General features: G+C 29.4%; 1 protein-coding gene across 1 annotated transcript in view; it reads left to right on the top strand.

The window, feature by feature from the left end:
- Positions 1-10,788, top strand: part of Obp73a (Odorant-binding protein 73a) — a 53,928-nt gene that overhangs the window by 15,521 nt on the left and 27,619 nt on the right. The window contains exon 2 of the mRNA XM_014431129.3: positions 2,926-3,060. Within this exon, the coding sequence (XP_014286615.1) occupies positions 3,004-3,060 (57 nt within the window). The 5' untranslated portion in view covers positions 2,926-3,003. The remainder of the gene's footprint in view (positions 1-2,925; positions 3,061-10,788) is intronic.

The raw sequence follows: 10,788 nt of genomic DNA, 5'->3' as shown, positions 1-10,788 counted from the left end.
ACCGCAACCCTGACCATCTCCCTATATATAGATATCACTATAGTTTTGTTATTATTTTTTTTTTCTATTTCACTTGACCTATTCTTTCAGATGAAAGTATGACTCCATCTTTTAATTTATAATTTTAAAAAAGAAAAAATGTTAAAAGTTTTTAAGAAAAATTGGGTGATAAGTGAAAGTTCTGATGCGCGCTCCGCACAATATTTTTAAACTTAAAATAAATTCACAAAGACCTATTATATACGCAAAACAATATAGGACAATTACAGTTAGTCCGAAACGCGATAGGTGGGTCTGTCCAACCTATTTACTGTCATTTGTATTTTTTTTGTATTAAATTAAACGTTAGATATAATTTATTACTGTGCTTAGATATAATTTATTACTGTGCTTAGATATAAATTATTACTTATACAAACAATAAAGAATCATCGTATTTTTTGTCAGATGTGCTACTATTTTAGCAAAGAAGTTTCATGAACCACCTTAGAACTATTAGCCATCTAAATAAGCTTTTAATTAAAAAAGCCTTTTCGTAAGAGTTCTCTGAAGTAATTGCTCCCCACTAGTTGCGAATTAAGCAATGGAATAGATGATTCTAGCCCATCTCATCCTCCAGTTCCCTTATCAGACCTATTCCATCCGTCAACACACCTTATCATAGGATCCAGATTAATTCACTTTCTCAACAAAGAATATCAGATTGTGTAACGTTCCTTATTACCAACAGGTTCGACCTGTAACTGTCCTCGATTCTCATCACGTTTCAACTTACTATAAATTTTTTTATGAACAATCACAAATTTTAATTCTATTTCAAATAGTAACTGATAGTTTTATAATCAATATTGAAATACTTCACTATTGTCGAAATTTATAAACAAGAGGAAACTCGATACAAGTGCCTCGTAAAAAGGAAGATGGGATCTGGAGGTCGAACAAGCTTGAAAAAAATAAAATAAAATTTATTGAGACAAGCCAGGCTCCTCAAATGATCTATAGATGACGTCGAATCTCCTAATTAAAATTGTAAATTTTTATAATTTTGTTTCAATAATTATAAATAATTTATCTTAATAATTATAAATAATTTGCCTTAATTATTTTATACATAATTTCTTCTCTTTATTGCGTATACTATCATTTGATGTCTGCATATATTTAATATTGTCTTGAATTTCCTAATATTATCTTTAATTTAACATTATTTTATATCTTATAGCTTTCAAATGTAATGTATTTTTATTTGTAATATACTACCAATCCTTCCCCCCCCCCTATCTTGTTTGTTTTCCTTCATCTCATCCACCTTCAGCTTCATTTTGTGCTTACCTGCATTCAGTAAGGAGTGTCCTATTTAGTTCATTACTTCCCTTCTTTCTTGACTTTTATTCTTATTCCCTTTTTCCGTCTTTTAGTGTCTACTTTATTTTTATATTTCCGTTTTCATTAATTGCTTAATAACTTTTGTAATCCTTATTTTATTTTATTTAATTTGCCCTTTTTATTTTTATATAAATTTTCACATATCTTAAATCATGATTAGTTCACTTTTATTTCGTGGTATCTATTCATTTCCTTTGTTACTTTATTTTGATTGTTGGTATCTTTTTTGGTCTTCATCAGAGTGGGACCAAACGTTGATTTAACTAACTATTGAGTTTTTCTTTTACCATGCCCGAGCTATCTTCATTTTGTATAATACACGATCAATCAATGATCTTCCAGTATATAAATAATTATTATATCTCAGTAAAATCATATGTGTTCATATCTATGAGGACTTCTATTGCCGAGTCACGCAGCCAACTAGATCAGTATTTAGCAGCCAATGTTTCAAAGCCATCACACCTCATTTTAATGCCGATTTTTTTTAATACTTGCCGTTTAGTTACAAAGTGTGTACTAATTATAAATCAGTTTTTTAAAAGTAAATTTCATGAAAACTACTACTCCTACGAAAATAAACGTCATAAATTACTTCATAGCCCATTAAACTAGCTTTAATTTGAGTGCTAATAGACATGTGTACGTCAAATGGTTTTTGAGATATAGATTCTTCAAAATAAATTCACTAACTATTGATCTTTCAGTACGTTCCTTACAACATTTTTATGAAATGCTGCTTTTTAATAACCTATATCTCGAGAACTATTGGACGTAAATAGCTCTATTAGGGCTAATATTTCAGCAAATTTACTCTTATTTAAATAATATTCTCTTAGATTTTCTAGTGTTGTTGGTAGTTTTTATGATATAGAGCTCCGAATAAAAAATTAATTATTTATATAATTTTGAAACAATCGCCATTTTTTATTCCCACTACCTATACTTGGCACACTCATCAATTTTGACTAGTAATTATACATAGTTTTCATTAAAGTAATCAAAAATTGGGGTGAGGTAACTACCTTTTTTTTCTTCCCGGCTCTTGTACTATGTATTTAAAAGGTTTGTTGTGGACAAAGATTCAAACCATTCCTTTTTATATAGATTTATTTTCTTTCATATTTCGTTTATTTTCTCCTCAAAAATATGTTGTTGTTTTTTTTTTCAATTTTCACTTTAGAAAATTGTTAGAAAAGTTACTTAGTTGATGCAATAACTAGATATTTGTTTAGTAATTTTTTTTTAATCCAAGCAGTTTATTTAATTTTTAAAAGATCCAGAAAGAAAACAAATAAAGATGATTGATGAAAATATCATTTTTATAGTATTAAGTTTATAGTAAGGGCATATAAAAAAGTTTGAGGACGTTTTTCCAAAATAACTTGAGTTTTATTGCGTCTCAATGGGGCTGTAAACGGCTGCGTTAATTTTCTCTTGTTGAGCCTATCAACTTTCGATTTTTTTTCCTTTTTCTTACTAAATTCTGGGACACCTGATATGAAGTGTTAAGAAAGAATTGAAGTCTTACCTTCGTAGGTTGCTCAATAGAGAAGAAGTAGGGACGGCTGTGGCGAGGATGTTGCTACAGAGGAGGGAACCAGTCTGTTGGGTGCCATGCAGCTGATAATACTCGCCTCTGTGCTTGCTTTGGCTGCAACTGCCAAGACCCAGGTAATAAGCATTGTCTATAATTTATTATTTGTATCATCATAATCTTATATACCGAGAATTTAATACGATTGAGGATATGCGATGTATTTTGCTTCATACTCAAGCAAGCCTGTGAAACTATAAGAACCCCCATTCTCATTAGATCAGATTAGATAATTTATTTTCTCAGAAACTTCGATTCATCAAGAACAATAACTCACAAGTTAAAATCATTAATTTATTTAATATTTAAAAATAACTAATATTTAAAAAAATAGAGTAAATATTAGTAATGCACTCATGGCAAACGAAGTCAGATCAGAATATACCATCGTTGAACTTTGTTTTTCACTGTAGGAATTTATAATATCCAAGTAAATTCAGTTTTATGCGTTTTATTTATGTTTTAGTGTAGCGAGGTATAATTTTTAATTAAATCGACTAAACTAAAACCTCCATGAAATCTTGAAAATAAAAAAAAAAAAAAATAAATAAAAAAATAGATCATACATTCTTTTTTTACATTGTTCTTCTTCCATCCTTAATTCGAATGTTGAATTGTTTGATATATACGAGAATAAGTCAATTATTATGCGCAATATAGTTACAAAATTTTATTGTAATCAAATTGGAAACTTACAAGTACATCATTTTTCGACATAGTCCCCTTGCTTTTCATGTGCATCACTGTAGAAGCTCCATGATGCTTTCATAAAAGGTTTTCGGTTGAGCCAGGAATGCACCGCTTCTTTCATTGCTTCGTCCGAGGTGAATCGATGGCCCGAATCATCCCTTAATGAGATGAACTTGGTCATATAGCCAACATGCCAACAGGGATGAATCATAAAAATTGAAGTTGAAACCGCAGGGCAAGAGAATATGATAAATTAAAATATGACCATAAATGGTTAAATAACATAAATTCTTTGAACAATAGGAATAATGGTAAACAAAATATACATATCAAAAATTGAAAAAATCATAAAAATGTATTGAAATATTAAACATAAATTAATACCTAGTATAATGAATATCATATAACATAACGTAAGTAAATGATTTGTATTAAAAATTACGTCATGTAATGTCGTTTAATCAAGGTCAATTGTTATATTACTATTTTGCCTAATGGCATAATAATAATTATATATATATGGGAAAAATCGGCTTTTTTAAAAAAAAAAAATCATTTTTATCATGAATGACACTTCACATCATATGGATTATCCACTATCGACCTTACCCAAGCAAGATAGAATTGGAAGTTATTTTTTTAAGGAAGGAGTGAAACAAAATAATTATATCTCTACCCGCAAAAATAGGATTCTCTACTTCGGAATTCAGAAGTGACCACTTTAAATTAAACTTTCATTCACATTGCGTAAATGATTTTAGGAAAAAGATTTTAAGCGGAAAAAATGATAAATTAAAATCTCAAACAGTTAAGTAGCCCAAGTTATTGGCCAAAAAAGATATGCGTCTTTTCATTCTAAACTCCTTAACCATCCTAACCCATTAATTCTTAATCTTTCATCCTTAACAATCCCTGATAATCCTCCGAGGCGTCTGAAAAGAAGTTGGCCACGGCACCTTCTAAGTTAAATTAATGTTTGAAGTACCACCGATGGGTGGTTCCTTCCCAAGATTTTTAAGTGTATATGAAACATACAACACATTTAATTATTGTATTATTTTGTACAGTTGTAAATTACATTGAATAAATAAAAAACTTTTTGGCAAATTTTGTAAGGATTTACTCGTAATTAAATAATTGAGACACTCGGTCGTAAAAACATGGTGACTGAAAAAATTAAAATTAAATTACACAATGCTAAAATGTTCGTTAATGTAGAACTCCTTCGTCCATTTTTGACATATTAATAGCAATTTATGATTAGGTATTGTGAGTACTTTGACTATTTTTTAGTGAATTTATGAAATTAAAATAAATCCAGATAACGAAAAAGATTTTTATATAGCTTCTTTTTTTTCAGGCGGACGTATTTTATATCTATTTTTAATTTCCCCTCCCCCTTATGATAAAAAATTATTTATTATATATTCGGTCGCATGGATTTTGAAGCATGGAAATTGGAAAAATGAAAACTTTCACAATACCTACTAAGATGTTTGTTAATTACAATGTTTCACCTTGAAACAGGAGTTACCTTTCATAATTTAATACCAAAATTATATATGATAAAAAAATTTAATACTACAATTAAAAATAAATGTAAAGATACCATGTTTTACGACCGAGTAATTTTTCAAGTAGTCGTTTAAAAAGTGAATTTTCGACATTGAATTGATACCCTACAAATAATTGGATGACTTGATGAAACACTTTGCATTTGATAGTGAATGTCGTGTACAATGTATATGACTTTAAATAGTTCTATAATTCATTCAAAACCCTCCACCGAAGTACAATGAAGGGCGAATGTGTTATGTTACAAACATATGAATTTCAGAGTATTTTATTTAATGATTTTGTATTTCTATTTTATTATACCCAGCCTCATAAATTGGGTATCCTTAATAGAGGAAAAATTTAGCGGTTGAGCGTGGCCACGAACAAATCACCTCCTTATATAACCGTTGTTCAAGAAATAATACTCCTTTCAATATATATATTCAATACTCTAACCACCCTTCATATAATGTAATGGTAGATTTTTGTATTTTTTACTGGAAAACTCAATTTTAAAGTTCTGAAAACTACCAAAATTAAAGCTTGGAAAAATTGAAAAAAAAAAAAAAAAAAAGGATTATATAAAATATTCATTCAAATATAAATCTCATTTTTTTAAACGTCATTTCATTCACTTATGCTTTAATTACTTTATAAATGATTCAAATTTTCAATTATTTATTTGTTGATTTATATTAATTGCAAGACCTTAAACGTTCCATATGTAACCGATCTAGCCCGAACCAGATATCATTCCATTCATTATAAACCCCCTAACCGCTAGTTTATAACCTTGCTTCCTCTTCCATTCCTGACAATCCTCCGAGGAGCCTAAAAAGAAGATGGCCACGAGACCTGCTAATGTAAAACGTCATTAGAGTGGTACCAATGGGTAGTTTCTCTACACGCCTGTAACACTCCATTTTAACTGAGATAAAATTTACGAAATGTATAATAGAGTACAGTTGTAAATACGAATAAAAAAAATATATATTAATTGCTTATTATATTTTTATTAAATACATTCACTGTGTTAATTGAAAGCCTGAAATAAATTTTCCATTTGATAGCAAGCATGTAACTAACCTAAGATACTAAAAAATAAAACACTTATTGTGCATGTAAACCAGTACCTTCGTCACAATATATGCATACATTTTGTATCTTATATCTTTTAACAAAGAGATTTTATACAATGCACAATGCACGTCTTGTTAAAAGATAAGTCTTGAAGAAAGTAGATAGGTCGTTTACATTGTGCAGTCGCTGTAGATTACCGACGTTTTTTAGCTTCTTCCATGCGTCTCAAACCTCAATTTTATTTTATTTATAAATATATTGACATATAAAGTTTAATTGTAATTTTTTTTTTTTCCGATACATGATTGTAAAAATGTAGCAATACTCAGACCATTAGAATAAAGAGAGACTCGTTGCTCAACGTGTCGTGAGGTCGTGAAACTGTCGACCTCTTCCCGGTGACAAATTCCTGAAAAGCACGACAGTCGTGAACGGACCCTACCTCAGGCACTTATAAATTTCACTTTTGTTTAATAAAGCAAACTTTAGGAACTGTCATTATTATAAATAATCCAAAAATTTTACTAAAGAAACAAAAAAATATATATTTATATCGAAATTTAAGTTAAATTAATTAATACCCTAAAGAAATAGATAAGGAATCTCATAAAGCCTAATCCTTCCACGCCGGACCCGCCCCGCCAAAACCCCCGGGGAGCGTAGATCCTACATCACATTTGAAATATTAGCTTAAAACGGGAAGAGGAGACTTTAAAGGTAAATCGAGCAATATTTAAAAAGCGTCTGAAATTGAAAAACTGCATCAATCCTCGGTGATCGGGAAAAACTTTTTTATATAATAGAGAGAGTTTTAAAGTCGTTGAGAGAGTAAAATAAACCATTACACTTTGATTAATAAAAACTTGTTGATTTATAGTAGAGAGATGTAAAGAATGAGAGAAAATAAAAATTGAAAAAAGGCGTGAAACCCTCCACTCCCGCCCTCCATGGTAGCCTTACTTATCTGACTTTTGAAACAGACAATTATAGCGAGTAGGTTGGTCGATGTACGACATGTCACAATCTCACAAGAGGAAATTATAACACAAAAAGGCAATCCTTCCGGACCGGGCCCGCCCCGTTAAGGCCTCCGGGAGCAACGGTTCTATATCACTTTTAAAATATTAGCTTAAAACGGGAAGAGGAGACTTTAAAGGAACTCAATCAATATTTAAAAAGCGTCTAAAATTGAAAAACTGTATAAAATATTGATGTAAAAATAGATAAATACTATCTTAGATATATATAAAATTTATAAATAGCAATATAATTTTAATTATAATTAATTAAATACATTATAAAAAACAATATTTATAATTTTAAACATAATTATGTTAATGATAAAATCAAAATAAATACAGAAAACCGCATCTATCAGGAATAATATGGCCAGTGCAATTCCAGGTATGAGATGGTTTGATCATCAAATAAATAATTCTTGATATAAATGATAATTATTAAAGTGTATGAATATAATAAACATATCACTAGTGTTCTTTAATAGTTGTATAATTGGTAAAAAAAAAAAGGTTTTGATTTTATAGTTAATTAAACGTATTTAAAAGATAGTTTTTTTTTTGTTTTTTTTAAGAATTAAGAATTTATTTATTTATTGATAGATATTACAATCTGCCACACGGTGTTGGCAATAGGTAATAATGATGAATGATCTCATACATACTAAAATAAAATAAATAATAAATAAAAAAAATAAATAAATAAAAAAAATAAAATTAAAGAAAACTCTCTTAAAATATATACAAACAAAAGAATAGACAAGTGAACATAATCAGACTATCTTATGAAAAATAAATAAAATAACATAATGGTAAAATAATATTAAAAGATAGTACAGTAGACTGGAACTACTTTCTCTGTGTTGTCTCTAAGCATATCTACGGTATTCATCTTTTAACATATAATTTATTCAAAATATGTGCTAAGAAAATTTCAATTCAATAATTTTAAAAGAATAAAATAGGATCAGTTTCTAAAAATGCATACGCCTCAGTTTTTAGAATTACACATAAAGTCTAATAATCGAAAGCGTTAGTCAAATCTTACATGTATAATTATGCATTTCTTCCGGTGCATATAGAACTAGAATTTTTGTTATTGTTTTTATGCAGAAGTTTTAAAGTGTTGCCTTTGCCTGCATCGCCTGATAACTTCTCCACTTGAACTCTCAGCTCGACCCATTCTGTTAATTGCTTGCACCTTCTTCTACGTTATGTAACCATTTCATTCTTGTTAACATAGCGGAGGTAGTCCCACATTCAGGTCGCAATCACACCCTTCTGCATAATGCAGTCTACACATTGCCTTGTTGGTGCGTCCTTTTCACCACCAGAATATTTTGCGAATGTCTTATTTTCTCGAGGAATTGTTCTTGGTTCTTCTCAGGCGCTCGGTGAAAGAGACATATTGAAGATATCAATAGAAAGTTTCGTGTAGTTAACATTCGTAAGTTTAAGACACTAATCATACCGAGAGATGATGTTTAACGAAAATTTTTTTTTAAATCATTATCGAAAGCTCCTTATTTTGTTTAGTAAAATACCCGCTTTGGTTGCTTAATGTCCTTGATTTCCATCTGTATTTTTTTCAGGATAAGATCCTCGAATTATTGTAAACGTAATCACCTTTCCGTCTAACCTAAATTTTTTAATTGCTATGTTTAAATAAATGTTAGTTATGATTTTATTAATTTTTTATAGTTGTTTTTATGAATTATTACATACACTTTTCTATAAGGCTATGTAAATACATGACATGTGTTAAGGTGTAAATCCTTTTGCATGATAGAATGAAATGAATTTCCTTTCTTTTGAAAAAAAGGAAAACTATGCAATAAAATGAAAATGTAATTTAAAAAACCAATAAAGTAAATAAACAATGAAGAAATACAAAATTAATACAATTGGTTAAAAAATAAAATATATACAATAACTAGTTTTGTCTATTAATGTATGATTGGAAAGTTGAGTGTTTGCGGCTTTAGCACACTTGCTCAGCCTCCACTGACTCACTACCAGTGATGCACTGGTACACTATTACCTGTTGCCCACAATAGTGTGGTAGATTGTAATATCTATCAATTAAATAAAGTTTTTAATAAAAGAAAATATATGATTGATACGTTTTTGGGTGTAACTTTTTAGTGCTGACTTGTAATCAATTTTTTCTATTAACGGCGCATCGGGAATGGGAGTAGAAGAGTTTTGTATCAGTACGTATGTGTACTCTTTAATTGGTTGGGAGTTGCAATTCGGACAAGATGCTTGAAATTCTAGTGTACCGAGGATAGTAAACATCATCATGCATATCTTTTGAATGATCTGTAATTAGATTTATATAATGAACTTTTTTTTTTTTTACCATTTTCAAACCCCAGTTTTATTTTATAGCTACAGAGTTAAAAGAACAACCTATAATAATTTCAACTTTGGAGGCATTGTAGTCTTTGAAATGCAATGTTCAAAAAGTCAGTAAGTGACTTGTTATAAACGCGTACAGTTCAATTTTATAATACACACTTATTTAAAATGAAGAGTTAAAGTGATGTGAAACAAAGAGAAAAAAAAAACAATACAGTATTGATGAACTCAAAACAAGTGAAAACCGATGAAAATAATGGAAAGAATTATAACGTAATTCGGTCAAGATCATATCACATACCTCAAACATTTGAGTGATTAAAGACAGACACTAAAAAAGATTTAACTGTTAAAATGGACAGACCCAACGATAATTTATAAATAATCTAAGAAAATAAAAACTGATGGAAGAACATATCAACATCCTCGTATTGGAAGATCGATCAAGGGTGCTGCGAAATATTCTATAAATATTGCGAAATATTATATCCGGAAAGGAAACCGTTAACAAAAATTGAGAAAAGCTAATTTATACATTTACCAAGAATAACAAGGTTTTGTAATTAATTATGGAATAGGAGAAAGAAGGGAATAATGGGAGAATATGATTATGATGATGAATTAGACCAAAGCTTGGCGGCACACACCATCAGATAACGATGAGCCTTAGAGAGTAACGGAATAAAATGTATAACATGGCATTGAGGAATAATTAGAGAGGAACAGAAAAAAAAAAATGTGTAGAGAATATTCATCTAGTGAAAAGTTTATCCAAAGGGAATGTTTTAGCGAATTAGTTTACAATGAATATTATTCATCGAACACAACGCAACCATGGCCTGTTCAATCCTCCAAATATTGAAAAGATAACTTCAAGTCATGAGTTGGGCAGCTATGCAACTAATAGCTAAAATTTCCATCGTTACGATATTTATTTATCAATGGTTCATTCACGAATAAGGGTCCATGGAATTTTTTTTCTTTTAGTTTCAACTATAGCTAATATATTCATATGGATATGGATATAGGTATGCATATGGATTATCTAATGCGTATGAGAACAATTTATAGAAATCTTGTCCTTTTAATAAATTACAAAAA

The sequence above is a fragment of the Halyomorpha halys genome, unplaced genomic scaffold (genome assembly GCF_000696795.3).
Source record: "Halyomorpha halys isolate HHAL.00 unplaced genomic scaffold, Hhal_1.1 Scaffold946.1, whole genome shotgun sequence".
Classification (NCBI taxonomy): Eukaryota; Metazoa; Arthropoda; class Insecta; order Hemiptera; family Pentatomidae; genus Halyomorpha; species Halyomorpha halys.
Note: the sequence above shows the minus strand (reverse complement) of the source record. Positions and strands in the feature narration are given on the sequence as shown.